The 26,629-nt window shown below is 43.6% G+C and overlaps 1 protein-coding gene across 1 annotated transcript in view; it reads left to right on the forward strand.

Moving 5' to 3' along the window:
• DPYS (dihydropyrimidinase) overlaps positions 1–26,629 on the forward strand; it is a 47,423-nt gene that overhangs the window by 13,807 nt on the left and 6,987 nt on the right. Inside the window, exons 2-7 of the mRNA XM_074985658.1 lie at positions 6,673–6,831; positions 8,761–8,940; positions 11,052–11,241; positions 18,648–18,804; positions 19,588–19,729; positions 21,187–21,329. Coding sequence (XP_074841759.1) covers positions 6,673–6,831; positions 8,761–8,940; positions 11,052–11,241; positions 18,648–18,804; positions 19,588–19,729; positions 21,187–21,329 — 971 coding nt within the window. The remainder of the gene's footprint in view (positions 1–6,672; positions 6,832–8,760; positions 8,941–11,051; positions 11,242–18,647; positions 18,805–19,587; positions 19,730–21,186; positions 21,330–26,629) is intronic.

Below are 26,629 nucleotides of genomic sequence, written 5' to 3' on the forward strand. Positions count from 1 at the left end.
CACGGCCAGCACACTGGTCACAGCCTCAATGGGGCAGGGGAGCTCCTTGGGGTCCATGCAATAGTCTAGGGTGCCTTCTCCAGTTGTTCTCCCTCTGCCTGCCTGGGGATAGCTGAGCTAGCCCTCAACGTGTGCAGGCCAAGACTCCTGGGTGAGGGGCCCTTTAAAATGGCAGCTGGCAATGGCTCCAGAAGGGTTTGTCTGCCATGCGACCCTACCTGTAGCGTTTCCCGGCCATGTACTTTTGAAAGGGTGCCCTGGAACATGAGGACACTCTCTTTCAACAAAGCAGTGGGGCCTTTCAAAGCGGTGGGTTGGGCCTTTGATCTCCATTTGCCTGTGTGGACACTCCTTCTCCAAAGGCTTGTCTTTCAGAGTTTATTTTCAAAAGCGATCCTTTCAAACGAGCTTTGTAGTGTAGAAGCAGCCAGGCAGTGCTGTTCCTGTGCTGCTATGTGTACACAGCAGCCTTATTTCAAAAAGTTTTATTCCAACATACTACTTTCAAAACAGCTATTTCAAAATAAATGCTATCCTGCATCTTAACAGCCCTTATTTTGAAATAGTTATTTCGCAATAGGCGCTATTCCTCCTGCAGTGAGGTTTACTGGTTTAAGATAACACAGCCCTATTTCAAATTTATTTTCAACTAGTGTGGGTGTAGTGTGGACAAGAACACAGTTATTTCAAAATAACTTGCCTGTGTGGTCATAGCCTGTGTGTGTATTCAGGGGGCAGGTTTCTAGGAACTGATACATGAAGAATTAAACTCACAAGGGGACATAGGTGCTACAAGGCAGTTCCAGCTGCAGTAAATAATTAGAGACTCGTTAGTACAGAGACCTGAGTCTCTTGCAACCTAGAGAGAGTCCTAACCCCTGGGCTATAGAGTTAATCTCATTCTCTCTCTGGCCCAGTACATATTACCAGCTAGACACCTAGGAGATTTTGGTGCTTACATGGTGCAGGCTTTGAGGACCTTGGTGATTTGTCTTATTTAAGCACTTAAAGAGGCAGTTACGTGCAGAATTCCCCTTGTGGATGTAGCCCTGAACACTTATTGAATGAAAGCCCAAGGCAGTTTGCTATCTACCTGTCCTGGGCTCCTTCCAGAATTCAAACCTATCAACCCCAGGCTAAGGGTCTGCAAAGCTCCTGAGGGACTATAATAGGTATGAGGCACCCAGGAGTTTTCCACCCAGGGGTGGGGGTTGGGGAAGGGGGCAAAGCAATGGTGGGAGGTGCCCTCTGGATGGCCTGGGATGCTGTGGGCTCCCTGGGCAGGATAGTCACCTCTGCAGTGGGCAGGAAGCACAGTTCCTGGTTAGAGTCCTCCGGGCTGTCCCAGGAGATGCAGACTCCCCTCCAACACCTCCCATTTGCGGGAGCAGGGCTCTTTTCAGAGCTGACCAGTGCATGGCCTTAAAGACTCCCATATCACCCTCTATTCCTTAGCGTTACACATCCCTCATCAGGCCAGAAACCTATTCTGTCCCTTGCCTTTTCTGCCTCCATTGAGATCACAAGGAGTCTGTCAGACCAACTCCTACAAGAAGAAAGACACTATCAAAACAAAAAGCAGTCAAGTAGCACTTTAAAGACTAGCAAAATGGTTTATTAGGTGAGCTTTCGTGGGACAGACCCACTTCTTCAGACCATAGAAGTGGGTCTGTCCCACAAAAGCTCACCTAATAAACCATTTTGCTAGTCTTTAAAGTGCTACTTGACTGCTTTTTGTTTTGATAGTGTATAGACTAGCACGGCTTCCTCTCTGTTACTATTCAAGAAGAAAGACAGAGAGAGAGAGTTTAAATGCTATCACCCTTCGCCTTTCCCTTCTTAGCCAGGCCTGGTTCTTCCATAGGCCAAGGAAACCAGAAGCAGACATTTTAGGAATATGCCTGAGGATGGCACCACAATCACTTCCCAGGATCCAATTCCTCCCTCCCTCATCTCCTTCCTCAACCTCTTGTGCCCCTTTTGGTTCATCTGGTCACTACACCATACAGTTCATGGCTGACTCTCCATCTCGCCCTTCTTCCCTGTCCCTCTTCGGGAACCGTTCTCATGAGCAACTACACATTCAACAGGTTGACAACGTCCTATACCTGGGGGTTGACAGTGAAGGTCCCTCCAGACTTGAAAGGAAGAGAGTTCCACTTTCACTATTTCCTAATACCCAAAGCAAAAGAGAGCCTCAGACCCATTAAGGACCTGAATCACCTCAGCAGATCTCTCAGAAAGTAGAAGTTTCACAAGGTTGCTTTGGCCTCTGTTATTCCCTCCCTGAATCTAGGTAACTGGTACTCTGCCCTCAACTTAATGATGCATAGTTCCATTTCTCTGAGGCACGAGCATTTCCTCTGTTTTGTGTTGGGGCCACCACCATTTTCAATTCATGGTACCTGATGTTCCAGCACCTGCGGACTTCCTGGAAAAGGGCAGATGATCTGGTTCTGGCTCTCCCTTGCTAGTTGATAATAGAACATGGTAATCTATCAGGACCTGGACCAACCTGCTTTTCATGAGAGGTAGGAAGGCTTGGCAGGCCAGGTGAGCCATTTTGAGAAGTCAGGGGACTTTGAATTACCCCAGGCACTTTGAAGTACCGGAGGGCGAACCGCGGCTAGACATGAGCCAGCACTTCACAGATTAACACTTTGAAGTTGCCGCCAGGGGGTGGGGGTGCGGAATTTGCTTAATGACTTCCTGCATATGCACCGCAGCACTTCATTAATAAACTCCCAACATGCCACTTACCAGGCTCCCTTCAAAGTAGGGAGCTAGTGTAGACAAGCCCCTGTACACTCATCCTAAAGCTCTGGGACAGGCCACTGCAGGGGCTCGGATACTGGGCAAGATGCCCTTTTTGCTTCTCTCATAACATGGGATCACAGTGTGGAATATATAAAGAACTGTGACCTTAGGGCATCATTAAGCACATACTTTGGCAAGAAGGATCACAGGGCCACATTTCTATCAAAATCATTGTGAAATATAGTGTAAATGATTAGCTAGGAGATTGAATTTTGTCCTTCTAGTTTAACAAATAAAAGCACTGCTTATCTGTAGTCGTGGATATCAATTAAAATAAATTATAAAAAGATTGGTGGGAAGATGGAAAGGCCTATTTTTACAAGTGCTTACCAGCAAGGTTGTATTGTATTTTGTATTATGAGTTGGCCTACTTTGTTTCAAAATAAAATCCCACTATAAAGTGAATGAAAATGTCAGTGCAACTTTCCACATACATTGACAAAACTGGTCTACAAAAGGCAAATCTGTCAGAATGTTTGCAATTCTCCTGACTGCTCTTTTAAGAGCATGGCTTGGAAATCCACAAAGAGAAATAGAAAAGCTATTGTGGTGAAAATTTCCCCAGTTCTGGCATCCAGATAGTGGTAGGTAGAATATTATAGGTTGAAACTCCCTCATCCGGCACTATCTCATCTGGCAACATCCCTCGTCCAGCAGGACAATGAATGTTGTTGGACTCCAGAGAGCAGACATGGGACCCCAGCAGGGGGGACCCCAGCAGTTCTGTGGCTGGGCACCAGCTGGGGTGCAAAGCCCCACTAACTGCCCTGCATGCCCTGGGGACACCTGCCTCACCCAGGTTCCCATGGCTGGGAGCTGGCTGGGGCATAGATCCCTGCTGGCAGCCTCAGCACAGGAACCCTGGCTGGGAGTGGGCGAACCCTAGCAGCCCTAAGACTGGGAACCAGCTGGAGCACAGAGCCCCGCTGGCAGACTCACAACTGCAGGACCCTGTGGCCAGGGGAGCCCTGTAGCCCCACAGCAGAAAGCAGGCTGGGCACTAAGCCCCACCAGCAATCCCGCAACCATGGGGACCCCTGATGGATGGGGGGAACCTGGCAGCCCTGCACAGGAGCCTGCAGGAGTGGAGGGACCCCCCTCCGAGCAGCCAGCCTGACCTCCCTTTGTCCAGTAAATCCCTTTGTCCAAGGCATCCCAGGTCCCCAGGGTGCTGGATGAAGGAGGTACAACTTGTCCATTGTTTTGGAAAACAAAGAAGAGGAATGTGAAGTTGAAAAAAGAAATAGCTCTATGGTGAATTCTGGAGGCTTCAGCAAAATATTTTAGGAGAGAAAACGCAGAAATAGGAAAAAAGTATCATGGCATTAGTGTGAACCCCAGCGTATATTGATCTGAACTGTGCTTAATATCTGTGAAAAAGGATATTAGTCAGAGAAGAAGAGCTTCTGACTGATCATACTAAATAAGAGCTTTGGCAGGCTAGATCAGATTGGTGCTTTATTGAATCCAGTAGCCTATTTCTATCAGTGATCTACACAAGAGGCTTCAGAGGAAAATGAAAGAAACCCCAAGTAGGTGTTTAATGGCTAATTCTCCTTAGCAGCTAAGTTCCTCCCTATCTCCATTCAGATCGTGGTTGGCTCATATCTGAAAGATGAGTGTATCCCCACCAAAAAGTTTCTTTTTTTTCAATGTAAAATGGATATTCCCATGTAACTCCTCCTTTCTGGAATACAGCCATGATTTTGCATTCAATATCTTGTGGCAAGGAGTTCCAGAGGCTAAATACGGGTTGTTTAAGAATGTATTTCTGGTACGAATTCTAAATTTTGTTGTCACTGAATACTTCCTTATTTGTGCATAGTTATGAGAGAGAATAAATAAGAGCAGCTGCTTTTTTTTTTTTGACTGCCTGTCATGTTCCCTTTTATTCTCTCCCTACCTGAAATAAACGGTCCCAACCTTTTAAATCATTTTGTACACATGAGTCTTTCCTAATTATTTTTGTTTTGTGTCTCTGAATCCCCTCTATTTCTGCATCTATTTTTGAGAAATGGTGACCATAGATGCATCTAGCACTCCAGGTGGGGCTGTGTCACTGATTTATGCAGAAAACATTATAATTGGTATTCTGAACAGATGTTTCCATTGAATTGCCTACATTGAGGTGGAAGTCTTTTACTCAGTGGTTATGGTTAAAGAAGAACGCAGGAATGCATTGCTTACACTCTTCATTACTCCAAGGCTGTGTCTACACATGCCTCTTTTTCCAGAAGGGTCATGGTAATGAGCAGCCTGGAAGATGCTACTAAGGCGCAGGTGTAAATTTCCCGTGCCTCATTAGCAGATGGCCATGTGATTCAGGTCCAGAAGAAGCTCTTCTGGACTCCAAAATACACATGTAGATGTGTGGCCTGTGAGGATCTTCCAGAAGGAAACCTTCCTTCCAGAAGCCCCCTCTTCCACAAAAGTTTGAGGAAGAGGGGGCTTCCAGAAGGAGGATTTTCTTCCGGGAGATTCTCACAGACCATGCGTCTCCATGGCTATTTTGGAGTCCAGAAGAGCTTCTTCCAGACTCCAAATCATGTGGCCATATGCTAATGAGGCATGGGAATTTACATCTGTGCCTCATTAGCATCTTCTGGGCTGCTCATTACCCATAGCCCATATTACTCATCTGCCATTCAGAAGCCCACCGCCCACCTTTAATTACATCTTTCTGGGGTACCTCAGTCTATGTCTACACTACAGAGTTATTCCAGAATAGAGTTATTATTTTAAAAGAAACTATTCTAGAATACTGTGTCTACACTACAAGGAGGCCCCGGAATAAGCAAAACTTATTCCAGATAGTGTGTCTACACACAATAGAGACTATTTAAGAGAACTATTTAGAGACTACTTAGAGCACTTTCAGTGGCTCTAATCTGAAATGCTATGTTTACACAGCAAAGTTATTTCAGAATAAACTATTCTGGAATATCTTATTTTGAAATAGCCCCTATTCCCTGTCTACACAGCCCCTTGAAAGAAGTGTTATTCCTCATAGGATGAGGTTTGCCAAATTCAAAACAAGCTGCCTGCCATTTTGATATTATTTTGAAATAGCAGTTGTGTTGTGTGGACATTCGCAGGGTTATTTCAGAATAGCGGCTGTTATTCTGAAATAACTTTGCTGTGCAGACACAACCTCACTAGTCATGACTTACCTAACTTTGTGCTGCATGGGAGTTTTGCCATCTCAGTTGGTTATCCCCTTTTCACTTGATAAATACATTTTTAAAATGCTTTTGAAATAATTTTGGTGTCCCAGAAGGTTCAATCAGGTTTTTTTAACTGATGCTGTTCTGTAATGGAGGTACCCTAACTGAAAGGCATTGTTTCTGCCTCTGTTGTTCTGCTAAGAGTTGGCTCAAACTCTGGGAAAACCTATCCACTTTGGTTATCTCCCGGTTTCATGTATCGGCTTCTTAGGGACTTTCAGTGATGCAAGAATGTTACAGGCTCAAATCTTTAGTGCAATTTGGGGCCTGTGCAACTAATTTGTTTAGTCATATTTCCTGTATTCCTTCTGAATGCCTGATTGGGACCACAGTCCTCAGTCCAGCTTCATTACTTAGCTCTTTGGGCTTAGGTGTGTCACAGATGCAAAGTTAACATCCGACTCACTGGGAATGAAGTGGGTCACTGCACCAACACGCTCCATACTCAGATTTCACGCAAGGTGAGTTTTAAATTTAATATGGCTTTTCAATGCATATACAAGGCTGGGCATGGAGAGGAAAAATTGATTTGGAAGATCTACAAGATGGAGAAACATCATGGAGGAGGACATGGAGTGAGAGGAACCTTTCTTCATTGATGGCTAAATAACTGCAACTCCTGTGATTTCAGGCTGCTCTAGCAGGAGGCACCACTATGATCATTGATTTTGCGATACCTCAAAAAGGCTGTTCCCTTGTTGAAGCCTACAACACATGGAGGAGCTGGGCAGACCCTAAAGTCTGCTGTGATTATGCACTGCACGTGGCCGTTACATGGTGGAGCACCAAGGTAGATATAATTGAGTGTGATCGTTATATTGATTTCTTAATGTTGAATTATTCATGACTAGGTTTCAGCTGTAATGTGTAACTTGTGAACATAAGTAATATATAGAAATGTAGAAACATCTGGATTTGCAGAAGTATTGCCTCGCTCTGTGATTTTATTGGCTCTCGCAAGCGGAACACAACTGGGGCTGTCAGTTTCTGGAGTGAGAGATCTCCAGGAAAACCCAGTGCAGCCTTGTGTAGACTGGGCCTGATCCAGAGACGTGCTAAGACCCTGCTGACATTTACATCAATGGGACTTTGAGGAATATTGCCCTTTTCAGAACCAGGCCCATTCTTTGGGATCATATAGAATGTGAGGTGCTATATTAATAATGGTATGATGCTCATATTAAATGTCAGAATACAGTCTTTTCTCATTCCCATTATTACCTCCTGAAAGTACACACCAAGACCTTATTCCTGAAATATCACAGCATCGGATTCTATGCACTGAACACTTACTGAATTGACCACAACTATATAATTGTATAAAATGTATACAATAAATTATCCCGCAATGCTTATACATGACATTTAAAAGCGCAGCCTAGAGCAGTAGAAATCCATTATAATTACCTTGAAAGTGTAAATTAGTAAAATGTCCCAATTTTATAATTCCATTCCTGTTCTGTAGTCTTGGGCTACATAAATGAAGGTTTTTTTTTTAAAAAATAAAAATGGGAAGTCTCTACAATTTTCAGGCAGAAAGGGAGAGCTGATATGCCGCCAGCTCCACATGTTCTAGCAACCACTGCATCTAGTTCTAATGTAATGCCACAGAAAACTTACATTCTTTAGAATTCCTTTACCAGACCCAAGAGTTAAAGACAAAACAGACCTATTAGTTTATCAGCTGCACCGTCCCGCCATAGCTACGTGAATATAGCAAGCATGGTAAATGTTCTAGTATTTTTATCCAGTTCAGAAATCTCTTTCTTCAGTCTAGATGAACCACGTCAATTTCGAAGCGCCGCGGCCGCCCACATGCTAATGAAGCGCTGAATATGCATTTCAGCGCTTCATTAGTAAACTTCAAAATGGCCATTTGCGTGGCCATTTCAAAGTTTGGGGCACGTGTAGACACGGCCTCTTACCTTTTGGCTATGTCTACACTAGCCCCCGCCTTTCGAAAGGGGGATGATAATGAGACACTTCGGCAGATGCTAATGAGGCACTTTTCTGAATATTCAGGGCCTCATTAGCATAATGCTGGCCACAGCGATTCGAAAGTTCCACTTTCGAATCGCGCACCATCCCTGTAGATGGGGCCCCCAGCCTTCGAAAGCCCCTTATTCCTATTTGGTTTTAGGAATAAGGGGCTTTCGAAGACTGGGGGCTCCTTTCAAAAGACCCCCATCTATACGGGCAGCACATGATTCAAAAGTGGCACTTTCGAATCACCACGACCGGAATTATGCCAACGAGGTGCTGCATATTCATGGCAGCGCCTCATTAGCATCTGCCTAAGTGTCTCATTAGCAACCCCCTTTCGAAAGGCTAGTGTAGAGATAGCCTTTGTGAGAGAGAAATTAAATACTAATCAGTGTTTGGTGAAGCACTCTTTCCACAAGCTCTGCGTACCAATAGCTTTGGTAAAACTGTCCTGTCTTTCATATAGCTTTGTGTCTTGGATGTCTACATTGCCAAAGTGCTGATGTATGTAGTTGATGGAGCACTTTGATAGAAAAGAAGCTTTATAAATGTCCCTAAAACATTTTACTTGCCATGTTTGCTTGGACTGATGGGCAAATAAACTATTATTGGCTTGTTCCGTAGCGTCTGCTCCTCACAGCACTTTAGCAAGGTTGAGAGAAATGGAAAAGCTAACCAGTATATTTTTTTCACATTTGCTTGGTGGGAATTGTTGACATTTGTTTTTTAATGTCAGGTCAAGGAAGAAATGAGAATTCTTGCAGAAGACAAAGGTGTCAACTCTTTCAAGATGTTTATGGCCTATAAAGATCTGTATATGGTTGGCGATAGTGAACTATATGCAGCTTTTTCCCAGTGTAAGCAAATTGGAGCAATTGCTCAGGTCCATGCAGAGAATGGGGATTTGATTGCAGAGGTAGGTGTTGGATGCAATGATTTAAAATCTGGAAGTCAAAGATACTTAAATGTTCCCCCATTCCCCCAGTAGCAGGATGCCTGACTGTCTTTACTATAATGTAGCCAATTGCTGGTATCCCCATTTTACCAATGGGGAACTGTGGTTAAATGACTAGTCCAAAGTCATTGTGATGGAGCAGGAATTTAAACCTAGGTGTCCAGGATGCTACATTAGTGTCCTAACCACTGACCCATTTCATTGTGAATGTGCCCTTGATGACCAAGTAGCCTACTTAGTACAAAGTGAATCATCAGATTCTTTTTAGGGCCTGTCCCAACACCTTTGAAATCAACCAGAGTCTTTCTATTTACTTTGCTGAGCTTTAAACTAGGCCTTTGGTGTTTCTGAATTTCTTCTGGGCACATCAGATAAACAACTGTGCATGAATGCGAAGGCTAATGTTGGTTATTTATGATATACAGGGTGCATCTACACTAGTCAGCTACTTCGAAGTAGCCAGCACAACATCGAAATAGCACGCGTCATGTCTACACACGCCGTGTGCTATTTCAACGTTGAAATCAACGTTAGGCGGTGAGATGTCAAAATCGCTATTCCCATCCGAAGATGGGAATAGCGACCTACTTCAACATTCAACGTTGAAGTAGGGCATATGTAGACGATCCATGTCCTGCTACTTCAAAATAGCAGGGTCCTCCATGGCAGCCATCAGCTGAGGGGTTGAGAGACGCTCTGTCCAGCCCCTGCGGGGCTCTATGGTCACTGCATGCAGCAGCCCTTAGCCCAAGGCTTCTGGCTGCTGCTGCTGCAGCTGGTGGTCCATGCTGCATGCACAGGGTCTGTAACTGGTTGTCGGCTCTGTGGATCTCATGCTGTTCAGGGCAAGTGTGTCTGGGAGGGGCCCTATAAGGGAGTGTCTTGGGGCTTTGCTGGCCCCTTATTTCGACGGGGAGCACTTGTGTGTGTTGACGCTCCACATTTCCTTCCAGGGCGGCTCCTTTCGATGTTCCCCGTTGCTACTTTGACGTGGAACGTCGACGGCACCAGCCCTGGAGGACATGTAGCCGATACACGTCAAAGTAGCCTATTTCGATGTCCATACTTCGAAATAGGCAGGCTACTTCGATGTAGTGTGGTAATGTAGATGTAGCCACAAAGTTTAGCTCCCTTTAATAGTTAGTATCTGATGCTTATATGTACAAAGCAAAAAGCCCTGACTACGAGCAGGAGTATGTGGTGGGGTGGGAAATGATCCTGCTATGATATTACCATATAACCGTTGAGAAGAGCAAGAGAGGTTAATGATGGCAACACCTGGCTAAGTTCCTTCCTGGGAGGAACTCCAGGTCTCCTCAGACATGGCCATTCTCTGTGTATGTTTTCCCTCTGTATTTATGAGGAATGGAGCCAGGCACACACAGAACTTTGCACGGGGTCAGAACAAGTGTCAAGTTCTTTGTGTCTACCTGTGGCTTCTGCTTACACTTGTGCTGGGGTGACTTCTCTGTGTCACAACCTAAGCACCACCCTATGAGTCACAAGCTGACTAGATTCTTCAGCGTTTCTTCAACTACTCCGCCCAGAGATACTTCAGTAAGCCGAGTCCCTTAGGAAGGAATGCATTTCTCACTAAGCTACAAACCAGGGAGTGTTTATGGTCTAGTAACACAATGACAATTACAATGCTTGGTGCTGCTCATCTAGTTCCTTTTCATCCCTAGACCCCAAGCACTTTACACTGGTCAAGTGGTCACATATTTTTATAATATGGGTAAGTATGATTAGTCCACTTGGGCACCTAGATGTTTGGGATGGCATCTTCAAAAGCACTTAAGTGTCTTTTGAAAGCCAATGGCACTTGTGCTCCTAAGTCACTTAGGCATTTTTGAAACCCCACCTCTACCTGTTGGCCTCTGACCTTTGATGAGAGCAGAAGTAGAGTAGGGCTGCGTGCTCTTGAAAATCCCACCCTAAGTGAATTGCTCAGTGTCTGGATTAGAACCCAGCTCAGCTGACTGCTAAATTGGCCAAAGCATTGCTTCACTTACATAATTTGACACTGCTAATTAAACAGCACTAACGTACATGTCTTCATCTCCGGTCTGTAGGGTGCAAAGAAGATGCTGGCCCTGGGGATAACTGGCCCCGAGGGACATGAACTGTGTCGTCCTGAAGAGGTGGAAGCAGAAGCCACACTGAGAGCAATCACCATAGCGAATGCAGTGAACTGCCCTCTTTATGTAGTTCATGTGATGAGCAAATCGGCAGCAAAGGTGATCGCTAATGCACGAAGAGAAGGTAACAGACACCCTCCACATTCAGGCTTGCTCAGGGCGTGAGAGTAATGGCCATGCTTGTAGAAGGATGGTAGCAGGGAAGTGTCTTAGCTGGCTCCTCAGCTAGGCTTCTTGTCAGGAGGCTGAGGGTAGGAGTGATATATGGGAGGTGGCTAGGGGCATTTTCAGCTGCTGACAGGGGGGAGAGAGACAGTAGCTTTGAGCAGTAAGTAGAGGCAGGGTGTATTTGTCCTCTGTGAATTGTTAGACAGACATGCTTGGGCCCTGCTGTGTCATGGCACAGAAATATAAAAAGGATGTGAATTTCAGAGTAAGCTGCTGCTTTAATAATAATACAATAGCTTGTTTAACTGTGAGAGGAAAATCTCTCTTTAATTTTCATTGTCTGCTTGGTGTCTGAGGAGTTCAGAAAGCGAAAAACAGGAGCAGTTGAGGGTAGCCTGGACATTAACTCCATGCTGGCCCTTGTGTTAAAGTTCTGAGTTAATAATGCACTTGGTTTTTAATCAAATGGTGAGATGCCATCCACAGGCTGGTTAACACCAGCATTTGAACAAGTTCTCACTCATTTTGGGTGCCCAATTTGATTCTGCTGAATCTTTTACCTGCATTTTAGCACCAAAAATTATCAATACTGTGTTAAACTAGATTTGTCCACTAGGTGACACTGCTGGCAGTAATGTGGAATCCAACTTGCAAGTTCATTCAGGGATATGATGTCAGACTCCAATGTAAGAAACTGCAAAATCAGTTGAAATATCAAGGTGAAAGCAGAAATTTTGACAAATTGTAAAGGCCTGATGACAGGAAAAGAGTGCTTTGCGCTATGAGCTGTGTCTACATGTGCACGCTACTTCGAAGTAGCGGCACTAACTTCGAAATAGCGCCCGTTGCGGCTACACGCGTCGGGCGCTATTTCGAAGTTAACTTCGACGTTAGGCAGCGAGACGTCGAAGTCGCTAACCTCATGAGGGGATCGGAATAGCGCCCTACTTCGACGTTCAACGTCGAAGTAGGGACCGTGTAGACGATCCGCGTCCCGCAACGTCGAAATTGCCGGGTCCTCCATGGCGGCCATCAGCTGGGGGGTTGAGAGATGCTCTCTCTCCAGCCCCTGCGGGGCTCTATGGTCACCGTGGGCAGCAGCCCTTAGCCCAGGGCTTCTGGCTGCTGCTGCGGCAGCTGGGGATCCATGCTGCAGGCACAGGGTCTGCAACCAGTTGTCAGCTCTGTGTATCTTGTGTTGTTTAGTGCAACTGTGTCTGGGAGGGGCCCTTTAAGGGAGCGGCTTGCTGTTGAGTCCGCCCTGTGACCCTGTCTGCAGCTGTGCCTGGCACCCTTATTTCGATGTGTGCTACTTTGGCGTGTAGACGTACTCTCGCAGCGCCTATTTCGATGTGGTGCCGTGCAACGTCGAAGTTGAACATCGACATTGCCAGCCCTGGAGGACGTGTAGACGTTATTCATCGAAATAGCCTATTTCGATGTTGCTACATCGAAATAAGCTATTTCAATGTTGGCTTCACGTGTAGACGTAGCCATGCTGTGTCAATACAGGATTCGGCAGTGCTGGCAAAATATGAAACATACTTATAAAAGCTCCTTCATATCTGTATGTCCTGGAGTCTTTGTAGGATTACTAGTAACTAAGTATAAAGAACAAACTGTTGGTATTCTGCTCCCTGCTACCCTGGACAAGTCTGGAATTACTTCATTGAGTTGCTCCATTTTCACATGAGAGAAATAAGATCTGTCCCATACTTAAAAGTTGTACAGGTTGAACCTCTCTTGTACAGCACCCTTGGGACCTGACCAATGCTGGACAAGAGAATTTGCTGGTCCTTAGGAGCTCAATATTGTCTGGCAGCATTACCGACACTTCCACTGCTTACTGGGCTCTTAATAGATATTTAAGGGTAAATTACAGCTAATTAACAGCACAGAACACTGAGAGCCAGGACTGGTGGCTCTAAACAAACTTCATGAGACCACAGGAAAGTTGGCCACACCCATGATAAATCGTCATCCAGCTAACTAAAATCACGCCAGATTACGGATGTTGCTTGCTGAGAGAATTCCAGATTAGAAAGGTTCAACCTGCAGTGCAAAAATTTTTACTTCAGTTACGCAAGTGGGTTTTTTGATGGAAAGGTCATACCAGCAAAAGTATGGTGTGGGTACTTGTGTAAAGATCATGCATAGCATAGTCTGCCTCCTCTGCAGAATAGTTATACCAACATAAGCACTTGCTTTCTGATATAACTGTGTCCATATTTTTTGTGGGGAGAGAGTAACACTGTAGTTAAAGCAACAAAAATTTCTAATATAGACAAAGCAAGAGAGTAGAATTTGACAAATTAAAAAGTTTATCACCCTGATTTTTTTTAAAATTGATTCTAAGCCAACAAAAATTGGCCAAATTATAAAGGGTGTGTCACTGCTGAGTAGGATTATTGCTGGGCTAAACATACAGATCAAAGCCTCAAAGACCATTTCAGCTGAGGCTCAGTTGACAGGTCAGATTCAGTTCTGAATTGCAGATGTGTAAATCACACTTCTGCAAATGGGACTTCGGCTCCTAAGTCACTTCCACGCTTCTCAAAATTTTATCACAGTAAACAACACACAATGATCAGATCTTCACATATAATATGATTTCAGTTGATGCTGTTCAGAGTCTGAAAATAAATCTGAAGCAGGCAGTGCACTTAATGATGAAACTATTCACATGGAAGTAGCCAGTCCCAGCCCAGCTAAATATTTAATGACAAGACAACTAAGAATCACAACCATTTTCAAACAGACCAGACTTTAAAGTACAGCAAGAAGAAATGAAAAAAAACAGAAGGGGCTCACCTCCTGCTTGATATTCTTATTAATTACGTGAATGCATGATAAAGAAAAAGATATTATGGGTCTGACCTGTCACTGTACCACCCCAGTTTAATGTCTGTCAGGATAAGCAGATTGAGCTAATACAGCCTTTCCTCAGAATGTCTTTGCTCAATGATTTATGCAGGTTCTAATATCATTTTAACACTAAATCCAATCATCACAGTCAGAATGAAATGCAAGAAATAGGAAAGTCAGCAAAAATGCCCCAGTTTAATCTGGCAAAGCTGCAGCACTCTAGCTGCAAGGCCATTATTGAAAATGAATCGGCAGGTTTCTGCTCCTTGCCACCCAGGGAAGCATCTTGGGCTGTGTTCTGACTGTAGAAACTTCTTCATAGGGGATGACAGACCCGTGAGTCAGAAAGAACCAGCTTGAGGCTTGCATCCCCGAGCGTGCAGGGCTGAGAACTGGAAACGTCAAGGCATTATAAACTCTGAATCGCCAACATAGAACAACTGACAGACTGTCCTGGAGCCCCACAGTGCCATTTAAGGGTTTTTGCACAGCAGTTCACAGCGACATTCCCTTTGGGAGGAATTATCTCCTCTGCTGCTGAGCCAGCCTCAGCCAAGGGAGAATTCCCACAGCACAGGCTTTGTGAAGGCTTTAAAAGACAGGATTCTGCACTGAGACATGGCACAAAATTCATAGCCATGGCTCAGGGAACTGGCAGGGTGGGGATTATTTCCCTGAGCAGGGTGGGAGGCATGGTGAGTGCAGGAGAGGTGTATTACAGCTTGAAGGTGTCCGTGGAGTTGCCCCACACATGCAACTGAAGCCAGGCTGCTATTGCCTGAGCAGACTCAGAATTGTCTGTCATGTGGGAGGTGTCTCAAAAACCTGCAGCAGCTCAGAACTGGAAAAGCAAAACTGGGCCCAAAGTCCCATTATCTTCCCCCCACCTTCCCAAGACATGACTGTGAATTTTGTGCTGTGCCTCTGAACACAGAATCCCGTCCTTTAAAGTTTGGAAATAAATGGACAAAATAAAATGGGACTGGAAGCTTAAAACTCTACTACAAGCCAAAGGCCAAGTAATAAACAGCAAAATGTACAATTCCCCAATATGTGACAAGCAAACCAAACTGAGCCAATGGAAGAAGACCAATATATCTGTGACCTGAGAAATTCTGAAACCACCTGGTGACTAGTGTAACTAGGGAACAGAATTAGAGAAATGCTAAAAGCCCCACATTAATAGTTGCAAATATAAAGGGATGGATTAAAGCTTCAAATGGTCGCAAGGCATTTTGGTATACCTAATCTCCACAAAGCAAATGGGGAAGGGTACAATACCTGCTGAGAATGTGATGTTAAAGAATGCCAATCAATCGCCAAAGAAAGGCATTGCTTGCATACCTGAAAATTTCAGTGTCGGTTGAACTGGTGTCACTAGAATACCCTGAAACTGAACGAATTAGATACTTTTCATTGTCATTTCACAGGCCTGCAGAAAGTAATGAAGACAGTGACTGTCTAAACAAAGACAAGAGCCACATAATTCACATAGACATGAGAACCAGGTTATTGAGATGTAGCTGGTTGCTGAGGCTAGGCCTTACCTCTTTCGGAAGGTGTGAGTAGACATGTAATTCCTAGTGGGAGAGCCACAAACAGAAGCTGCCCCACAGAAGAGATCTTAAACCAGAGTAGCACCTGTAACCGTGCAACTTCCTCTCTTCGTATGCTGTTACACTGGATAATCACTCAGGCCCTTGTGGTGGGAACTTTTCCTCCAAACTTCTAGCCTAGAGAAAAAGGCTAGAAATAGAACCATGCAATCATCTATATGGGTACTATTACCACTAGTTTGTAATAATGTGTCAGTTTACTCTGTGACACAGCTTCACCAGTATGGGTCAAGCTCTTTGACAGCCATCACAGCACCAGTCTATGCATCTCTTCTACTTACAAGATCATATATGTTCTTACAGAGTACACGTGCTTATGATTAGAAGTGGACTTCTCTGTCCCTCCAAATTCTTCCCACCCTGCATAATGGAGGGAGGAGGGGTGAGAAGAAAAAGAAAAGGACCCCATAGCCTGGTGGATGGGGTACTCCCCTGGGAATACAGGGTTTAAGTTCCCTGTTCTGACCCTGAGTCTCCCAGGTCTGTGCCTGGGCTATGCAGTGGCTTGCTGTATGTCTTGGAACAGAGTTTCCATTCTGGACCTGCAAGACCTTTCCCCAAAAGAATTCTGGTTTTGACACATTGTGATTTTTTAAAAAATGAAAAATAATTGTATCCAAAAATTCCTGACTGGATCTCCTTATGAGAGGCAGTGCCTGTGCACCTCACAATCTTGGATGCATTTCTCTTCCTGCTCCCTCTCTTAGCCTGGACAGTGCTATTATTCCCATTTTACAGGTGGGCATCGAGGCACAGAGTGAGTAAGTGCTCATCCAGAGATTACACAGGAAATCTGTGGCAAAGTACAGACCTGGACTAGAGTCCCCTGAGCCTCAGGCGAGTACCCAGCCCTTGGACCATCCATCCTTCCTTCCCTCCAGTTTCATTGCCAAGGCTGATGGTTAAAAATCATGGCAACCTTGCAGTGTGTCTCTGTACACCTGCTTGCTAATAAACAAATTCTATCTCCTTCAGTCTGGCTGGCAAGTAGAGATGTGCTGTGGCATTAACACACACAATAAAACACTGAACCAAACAGAAAACCATTGTTTATGAACCTGATGTGTTCAGTGTTCACAGTCATGTTTTACAATGGCTCATCTCAAAGCATGCAGATACCTCTCTACTAGCAAAACATTTATAGTCCATTAAGTTTCCATTAAGCTCCATTGTTGCACCTGAGAAGCTTCATTAATTCCACAACAGTGGGATACCTATCACCCCATGAAAAGGGTAAGTATAGTTTTGTGCCAGCAACAACTGAGTTCAATCCTGGCTTTGATGCTGAAGTCTTCAGTAATCTTTGGAAAGTGGCTTAGCCATTTTTTGCCCTGTTTGCAAAATAGGGATAGTAAAACACCCGTGTCACTTCATTAGGGTCCAGTAAAACTAATTAGTCGATGCTTGTACATTGCTGTACTTAGATCTATAAAGAATATTATTGTTCATTCCCTTTAACAAGCTGCAGAGCAGAATGACATTCTCACCCACTAGAGAGTATAGCCAGTCATACCAGGAACCAATATCATATTTTGGAGAGCCTGATTTCAGTTGACTGGCTGTAATATTACTAATTCCAGATATTGTGTCTTTGATTTAAATATTCTGATATGGAAGCTCACCAGAACCTTATCAGTAAATGAAAAGTGATGATGCTAAAGGAAGTCATCTAAAATTACTTGTCATCATTTATGCTTTTCATCATGCTTCTTATAACTTTATTTTCCCATTGATTGTGTATTGAAGTAGCCACTTTATAATCAAGGTTGATGCTAGCAACTTTAAGTGTACATTTTATTTTCAAACTCCAAACTACTGGTTGAACCTCTCTAATCCAGAACTCTTTTATCCATCAACATCCGTAATCCAACATGATTTTAGTTAACTGGATGATCGCTTTCCACTGGTGTAGCCAGGTTTCCCGTGGTTCTATAAAGTTTGTTTCCGGCCACCAGTCCTGCCTCTCAGTGTTCTGTGCTGTTATTCAGCTGTAATTTGCCCCTAAATGTCTCCTAAGAGCCCAGTAAGCAGTGGAAGTGTTGGTAAAGCTGCTGAACAATATTGGCCCCCTTGGTCTGGCAAATGCTTTCGTCTAGCACTGATCTGCTGGGTAAGAGAGGTTCAACCTGTACCATGTTCCCCAGAAGAAACATTCCCCCCCTGAAATTTCATGAGATACATCTTGTCTCAGGGTAGAACTTTCATGTGAGGATTGTTTAGTTTTTCACAGACTTTGAAAAAAATGGTGATTAAAAGTGTCCCTGTGGTTGTCCAGAACTTTGCTTAGCTTTTTAACCTTACCATCTCTCCAGAATGATTCCCAGTTAGTTTTGCTCTCTTGCTTACTTGTTACACAATTGTAGTTCAGACAGTTGAATGTAAACTTGGAAGGTCTCTCTCTCTATATATATATATATCTATACTACCACATAACTGGCACATTTCATAATGCAAAAAGAATAGTGATTCAAAATAAATTTATCCCACTATGAGGAAACTTCCAGAGCTCTAATATAACTGAATATAACTGGGACTATATTCCTTTTGGAATGTCTTCTGCACACTAAGCCAACCATATAAAAATTGATACTATACTATATCTGACAGAAATAAAATTGGAAAAGCTTGCCCAAGCAACATAAGAATCTAAGTGGCTGATCAATAACATATTCACAGCTGAGACACTGTAATACAGTTTACATGGTGCATCCTACTGTACTAGTATGTAGTTTAAAGTGACAGAGACAATACACATTTTTTTCAAACTTAAATCCACTATCATCAAGAAGAGCAGGGAAGAGAAACTAACAAACAGCATATTAAGGTATTCAGTGCCTCAAATACTTTCTACTTGATTGTATTAACTCTTCATGTTTTTCAGGGAAGGTAGTATATGGGGAACCTATTGCTGCTAGTCTTGGTACAGATGGCACTCACTACTGGCATAAAGAATGGCATCACGCTGCAGGACATGTCATGGGACCTCCATTGAGGCCAGACCCTTCAACACCTGGTTTCCTCATGAACTTACTGGCCAAGTAAGCAGATGAAAAAGCAGCAATAATTCTGCTTTCTTGTGTATGAGACTCATTTAAATGATTTATTAATGGGTCACAGCCAGAGCACTTTTTGTATTTGACTAAATAAAGTTTCTGGCAAAGGAATAATGGGGCAGCAACTTTGTACAGTGGCAGGAAAAGTGGAGTCAGGTGGCAGAATCTATAACCATGCCTTGGGATGCAGGGCTTCTTGGTTTTTAGTTTAGCAGAAATTTGAACCCTGCATCAAACTGCTGAGTAAATTTTGCTGACTCATTGTGACAGTGAAAGCTGGTTCATTCCAGAAGCACACCCCTCTGCTCAGAAGGAAGTAGAGGCAGATGGAGGGGCGGGGTCCTGCTGGAACCTTTAGGAAGCCAATCATGAGGGGAATGCTTAAGTTCAGTTTTATTTTGGTGTTTCAATCACCAATAAATTCGAGCTTGCAGAAGGAGATACATTTGTCATTCTGCAGCAATCACAGATGGGAGGGGCTGGTTCTCTTCTCGTTGACACTTGTGCATACTAGGAGTAGCATTGTTGAATGCCACTAAACAGTTGGAGAGCAGAACCAGTCACTCTGGTTGAGGCAAAGCAGGGATGCCACCTGCAGGAAGAAGTCCTCTGAAATAATCTAAAACAGGCTGGGTGTCTCCCTTTGGGTGTGGTAGGAGAGAAGTGCATTGCAGAAGGATACTGCGTGGCTCTGCCTGGAAGAAGCTCTTATGTCTATGGGAGTGTGGTAGCATCCCTCACTTCATGGCATATCTTGTTTCTTTTTAGCTATGACCTAACTGTGACAGGGTCTGACAACTGCACCTTTGACATCTGCCAGAAAGCTCTGGGGAAGGATGATTTCACCAAGATCCCTAACGGAGTGAACGGTGTTGAGGACAGGATGTCTGTTATATGGGAAAAAGGAGTGGTGAGTACTTTTTCTCATGATGAAGCTGATCCTGGAGCAGAAAAGTCCTTCTCTACCACCAACAAAAGCAAATGTAACTGCTTAAAAATACCAGTTCTCCAAATCCTTTAGCATTTCTGGTTACTTGAAGAGGAATGGTTGGACCAAATGCATTATTTGGTAACATATTTTCAATTCCCATTAACTCCAGTTTCCCAGTATCCTCATAAGAGGTGCTCAGCACCTTTCATGATCAGGCCTTTGGGGCTATAAACAAAAATAACAGCTGAAGGCTAAAAGTCACATTCTTCACACTTTTATGATGAAAGCTAGAAATCTAAATAGGTCACCCAACTTTCAGAGGTGTTGATTACCTTCCGCACACTGAATGATGTGGTACTGGCATCTAAACCACATTGACCAATTCACTAATATTAAAGGTTCTAAAGAATGTTGGATTAATTGAACTCCTGTTACCCAAAGAAGATGAATGCCTTGCTGATCATGTAAGTTCAATATATATATAATTTAAGAACTGCCCACCTCTCTCAACCCAGTTTGATGATTGCATTTATTGTCATCTATTTTGTAAACCTGTATTTGGGATGTAAAGCAAATAAGCATGTTATACACTCTGGTGATATTCTGCCTTGATTTACATTCTCTGTAATATCAGAAGAAATTCCCAAGGGGGTAAATGTGGAAAACATTTGCCTCTAGATTCATGATGCAAGTGAGTCATTAAACATACACACCATTTGCTGCTTTTGAAAATGGCACACCTTGGTCAAAATAACTTTTCAGGAAAGAATACCAAATAGGACTTCATCATTAAATCTCTTTTCACAACTGTAGACTTTCTATAGCTAGCTCTTCTCTCCTTCCAGAGCAACTGTGCACATATGGCTATCATAATTTCTTTCCTCTCATTTTTTCCCATCATAAATCTTCACTCTGTATCATTTAATCCAGAATGTTTACTGAGTAATACAAGTAGAAATTTGCAGACTATCTTTCTGTGTCGCACAGTTCAGTGATGCCTTGTTATAATCTTTATGTCCACATTGTCATAGTTATTCTCCTCTTGCATCTTAATGCTTTCCAGAGCTATCAAGAGCAAGTGCCATCTATTGGTGAGATTTGGAAGGATTATAGATCTAATCTAAAGCAGGTGATGCAAATTGGATCCTCCCACACAGTTGGCTTTGGCATCAGATCCACAGACAACAATGCTTCAAAGAACCATTTTTTGGAAAGTTAAAAGGAAATTATTGTATTAGACTCAGTTTATGTTAATTACAATATGCGTGTCAGTGTCACAGATATTCACATTTCTTTTAAACTCATCAATACAGCAGAGTTAGTTGCTGGAAAGATTGGTGTAGTGTTAGCTGAGACCTCTACACCATTCAGCCAGGAATTTATTTCATTCCTTCCTCACAAAATTAGTATTTTTGCTTCCATGTACTCTTTTGCAGCACAGTGGGAAAATGGATGAAAACAGATTTGTAGCTGTCACCAGCACAAACACAGCTAAAATTTTTAACCTTTACCCAAGGAAGGGAAGAATTGCTGTGGGGTCTGATGCTGACATAGTTATTTGGGACCCAAAAGCTACAAGGTAGGTTTGAGTAATCAAATTCTGTTCAGCCAGCCTTTTATATGGGAAAAGAAATATGAAAGCACTTTGCATTGCAGTTAAGTCCCCAGCATGGGGTGACAGCAGATCTTATTTTAACAGCACTGCACATAAATTATTTGCAGCTTATTTGGCACTTACCATAGTGGATCTAATCTGACGTCTTTGATGTCTAGACAGACTGTAAATGTTTTTTCTGGACTGCTGACCTTTTAGAAAAACAACAAGGTTTGTGAGTTATACTAAGTATCCCTGTGTCTGAGAAGTAAAGCCAACTAATGCAGTGCTAAATTCTATTATATTGTTCAGTCACAAGGTGGCACTGGTTGTCAAATGCAGTATTTAAGCTAACCTGAGACATACCTGACAGAGTGTTGAAAGATAGTACGGTGAATACATCCCCTGGTGCGTATCTCTGAAAAAGAAGCTCTGTGGACAGTGTATATCTGCTACAGAAGCTAGACCTGCTAGAAGCAGCCAGGCAACTACCCTGTACAAGAAGTACATGCCGCTAACCATGCTGAGACCTCTCTGTAACTATGATCCAGTGGTCAGAGTTACACCCATGGTCAGAACAAAACAACAGACACGTAGCACTTTAAAGACTAACACAATGATTTATTCAGTGATGAGCTTTCGTGGAACAGACCCACTTCATCAGATCATTGTGTTAGCCTTTAAAGTGCTACATTTCAGCTGTTTTGTTTTGTTGGAGTATGGACTAACACGGCTACCTCTGTTACTGTTCAACATATGATCAGTTCAGCCGCCCACCCATGCAAGAGAGTGGGAACTGGCCACGCACACCCCTGGCTTCCCTTCAAAGGGCCCTAGCACAATCCTAGCCCTCGAATTGAGGGAGAGTGAGGGCTGCTCTGGGCTCGAGCCTAGTCAGAGGTTTAAGGGGCTAGAGCCCAGGCCTTACTCCACCCCTGCCCCAACCAGTTGAGTTAGTGTCATCCACTGGTAAGTGTATGTTGTAAGGTGTTTGCTACACGGGTTTCAGCTCCAACTACAAAGGTGCCATTTTTCTGTGCATGTCTCTTTAGTACCTGGGCCCTGCTTCTGTATGCAGATAGGCAAATTTTAAGCTCAGAAAAGACCTTGTTTTGATTAGGATCTGCTCCTGCTGTATGAGATGGGACTTTTGCCTTTGAATGTTACAGGTGGTTGACTGAGCCCTTACAGTGGTTTGAGAGACCAATACATTACTAAAGCTGTGACTACACGAGCACATTTGTTGGTAAGACATCTGTCAGGAATGTGAAATAAGCAGCCCCATGACCGACATATGGTTCACCGACAGACACGCCAGTGTGTCAGCGGGAGACTCTCCCATCAGCAATGCTACTGCAGCTCATGGGGGGTGAGGTGGGTTAATTATGCCAACCAAAGAATTCTTTCCTACTGACCCAGAGAGCAGCTACATGGGACAACTTAGAGTGGTCCTTCTGTGGCAGTACTGCTTTGCTGTAGATTGGTCTATCGCCTAGACATAGCCGAAGTATACACGTAATGCTAATTCTCACCAGTAGCATCTTATATGTTGCACCAAAAATCCTGAAGGGGGCACACACAACCTACTGGAGACATAAAGCTAGCTGACAGCTGTCAGCCATCTGACACATTATGCCGCGTTATGTCCAGCCAGCCTCCTGAGCTTTGCTGCAATTTGGCAATGTTCTGAAATTACATAATAGCCGCGTTCTTCTCCTTTATTAATAAAGGTTAGATGCTGGCCCATCTGAAATAAAATCACTAGCATCACTAACATGCCTCAGTCCAGATCTGCTGGTGGGGGGCCATGGGGCTGCAGTTTTAAAACACAGGATGGTACCAGCAGAAAGAACTGGACAAGTGCTGATTCATAATTGTGGAGAACTGGGAGTGGAGACAGGCAGAGGAGGCCCGTAGGGGGAGATTCTGACATGTCGCTGAAAGATCACCAATGGTGATGTGAATCAGTGGAAAGAACCCTGCAAAATCAGCTGCATTAGCCCTTCTGCGTCACTGCACAATAACTGCAAGTTGGATGTGGTTTTGTGCATACTGAGTGCTTTTGCTTTGCTTTTCTTCCTTAGGTTATACAAACCTAGTGGATTCAGAGTGACAGCTCAACCAACCAGTAGCTATTGCACTTGACACAGGTTCCATTTCCAACCCTCCACCAGCCTGGCCAAGACTTTCATTTTAAGGGTCCGTTTCACATTGAAATCTTTGACCTATTTCTGCAGGATTCACTAGTTATTTTTGCAGAAAAAGGGTGGTACATAATTCTCAGTTGTATGTGTATTTAGAAACCTCAGCCTGCTAATTGTAATGGTTTCTTCCAGGAGAAAGCAGTCTGAGCAGAGACATATCAAAGATAAAAACTAATTAAAGATACTGGAAAAGATGTAATAAAAGTTACCTGGAAGCCTCAGGCAACCATAGTAGTAACTTATTTTCTACCAATTTGGGGTCATTTTAAACAACCTGTACTTAAGTATACATTAAACAGCACTTAGATAGGAAAATAACTTTCATGTTATAATATTTATGCTGCCTGACATCTTCCTGCAGACCCCAACACACCCAGCACATTGGTTTGTCCTGTAGGTAAAAGTGTGAGTGAAGAGTCAGGGAAATTCTGCGTGGCTGGCAAATATGCTGGGTTGTACTCAGGGTAATTTATTAGTTTTAGTTCAGTTTTTGTTCATGAACATGAAATATATGTTGGTTGAAAACACCACCCTCATTGCTTTTATTGGCTGGCGTATTGTGTGAGTGCATTTTGAAAACCCAAACTGGAATGAAACAATAGAAACTGAGTATTGCATTTAAAGGGGAGGGCCAATGGGGAATGCACAATGTGAGCATGCAAACACCCAGTGTCAGTTAATGCTTTCCTAAGGTCTTTTCATGCCTGAGAAACATTGCGAAGCAGTGATCTGGCCCTGAAAAAGCCAATGGGAGCAGAGCTTCTTGTAGGATTAGGATTTAACTGGATGAATCTCAACCTCACTAAAATCCATTGGAGCCTGTACATTGATTTCAGTAGGCTCAGGCTATAAGGGCCTGTACATTCATCACTTCTGCACCCATTTTAAAAAAAAAAAATCTGAAGCCTGTGTAATCCCCAGAGGTACTGAGCCCACAAGCTAGGGTGAGTGAAGTCTCTGATCTACAGCCTTGGCTGAGAGCCAGCTGGCCTTTAGCTCATGTGGGAGAGCACAGAGCTTTAGACCCTATGATCACAGCTTCACTCACTAGTGCTGGCAACCCAGGTCTGTTGGGCTGTTTCTACAGATGGCATTTTTATTGAAAGTGGCATGCTAATAAACGGCCCGAAAAATGCTAATAAGGCATGGATGTAAATTTCCAGCACCTCATTAGCATACGGTCACGTGGTAGAGCACAGGGCTTTAGACTTCCGGACTCCAAAACAGCGTGTAGAAAATCCCATTGCTCTCAGTGGGACCATTTTCAGGGCAATAAAGGAGGCAGATTATAAATGGCCAGCAGCAAGTGAGAGCATTAGCTGAGCAGTCCATATCATCCAGACATCCAGAGCAAGGACAGGAACTTTCAGTAGCTTCCTGGTAATGCTGGTCAGTGTAAATGATACAGCAGACAGTTTGATGGAAACTTGTACAGTCATGCTCTCTAGGTCAACCAGTGCTGCTCTCGCGTCCATTTCATCACGTGTTCAGTAAGATTTCATCTTTTTGCAAGTCTGGGATACTTCAACTCTTGTGGCCATTATCTGAGATGCCCAAGAATCACACATAACTGTGCAGGGTCTTTTAAAATCAATCAATTAATTAATTTTACCAAAGTGTTGTTAAGGAGACTGTACTTAGAACAAGCTGTACATTTTGAAGATTAATACTTCTTTGAAATGCAGCAATGGAAAGCTGTGACAGACAGTCACCAGAAAATCTATTGTGTCATCCATTACATTTTATAACTGCCAATAGGGTTTTTCTTGTCCTCCCAAGAGTGGGTCTCTTTGTTTGGAATTATCCCTACCTGGTGTGACTCTGCTATAGGGTACTTCTGAAGCCTCCACGGTGAGTGTAAGGTTTTAACTCTCTTATTTTCCAAGCTGTCACACCTTTTTGACACCTTACCAAGGTGTAGTGGCTTAGTGCTTGTGTACGACAGGATAGGATCCCTGCCCTGAGAATGCTACAGAGAGTACCATCACGGGCACTGTTACTCAGCGCTCTGGCAATTATATCCATAAAGGTACCTGGGAGGGTCGGCAGATGTGCAGGGCCTCTGGGCAAAGCGAAGGAGGGGTTGGCTCTGTGCTCCCAGAACAGGTGGGGCCTCAAATGGAAGGGGCAGGGCTAAGGGCAACCCTCAGTGCAGCCCAGAGCACACCACACAGGGCTTCAATTTAAAGGACCCATGGCTCTGGCTGCTTCCACTGTCACAGAAATCACCAGGCCTTGGGGCAGTTGCCCCTTTGCCCTCCCCCCCTCCACCAGTCAGCCAGCCTGAGGATACTGCAGAAAGCTGTTCACAAACACTTTCTCTAATTGTTGTAATGCCTGTGGATGTGCTGGCTTGAAGGTTTTGATAGGACTGGTTAATACCGGGAGAAGGTTCTGGAGCTTTTGCGTCATCTTTACAATTTTGGAGATGCATATAATGAAGACCCTAGAAGATGACTGTGACACTGAGACATGTGTATGTCTCTGCTATCTACTCAAAGCATGATAAATAAAGATCAACTTTTCCCTTGGGCAGCACAGCCATTGAGAATACAGCACATGTGCCGCATCTAATTAAAGTCGGCTGCCACTGAGATTCAGCTGTAACACTTAAAAGCAATCACTTCCACTAAGTCTTCATGATTTACAGATCAATATGGAAGGACAACTGCACATTCCTCCAAAAGAGCTGAAAAAATAAGATTGTTGGTTCACTAAGATTTTCTCGCATGTCTCTGCCTAGTTAATCCTGTGACATACTTGATGCCAGAATGCTGTTACAAATCGGAAACTTGCAAGAAAAATATTTATTCAGGGTCAGATATCCTAAGATTTTTAGTCTTGCTTTTATTTCAAAATGTAATAATTGCTTATAATTGCTCTTCTGCAAACTGATGTCTGTAAAGAACTCTATCTTAGCTTTGTCTTTGAAAACTCTCTTCACAAAATAAGGCGTCTGAAATAATAGTAAGGCCCATGCTTTCCTAGAGGTAAATCTTTTTTGTGCAATGTGAGTGGCCAAGGCTGAAAATCTGCGTCTACCTCAGTTAGTGAAAACGTAAATGTAAACAGTAAAAAAGG

The sequence above is a fragment of the Carettochelys insculpta genome, chromosome 2 (genome assembly GCF_033958435.1).
Source record: "Carettochelys insculpta isolate YL-2023 chromosome 2, ASM3395843v1, whole genome shotgun sequence".
NCBI lineage: Eukaryota > Metazoa > Chordata > Testudines > Carettochelyidae > Carettochelys > Carettochelys insculpta.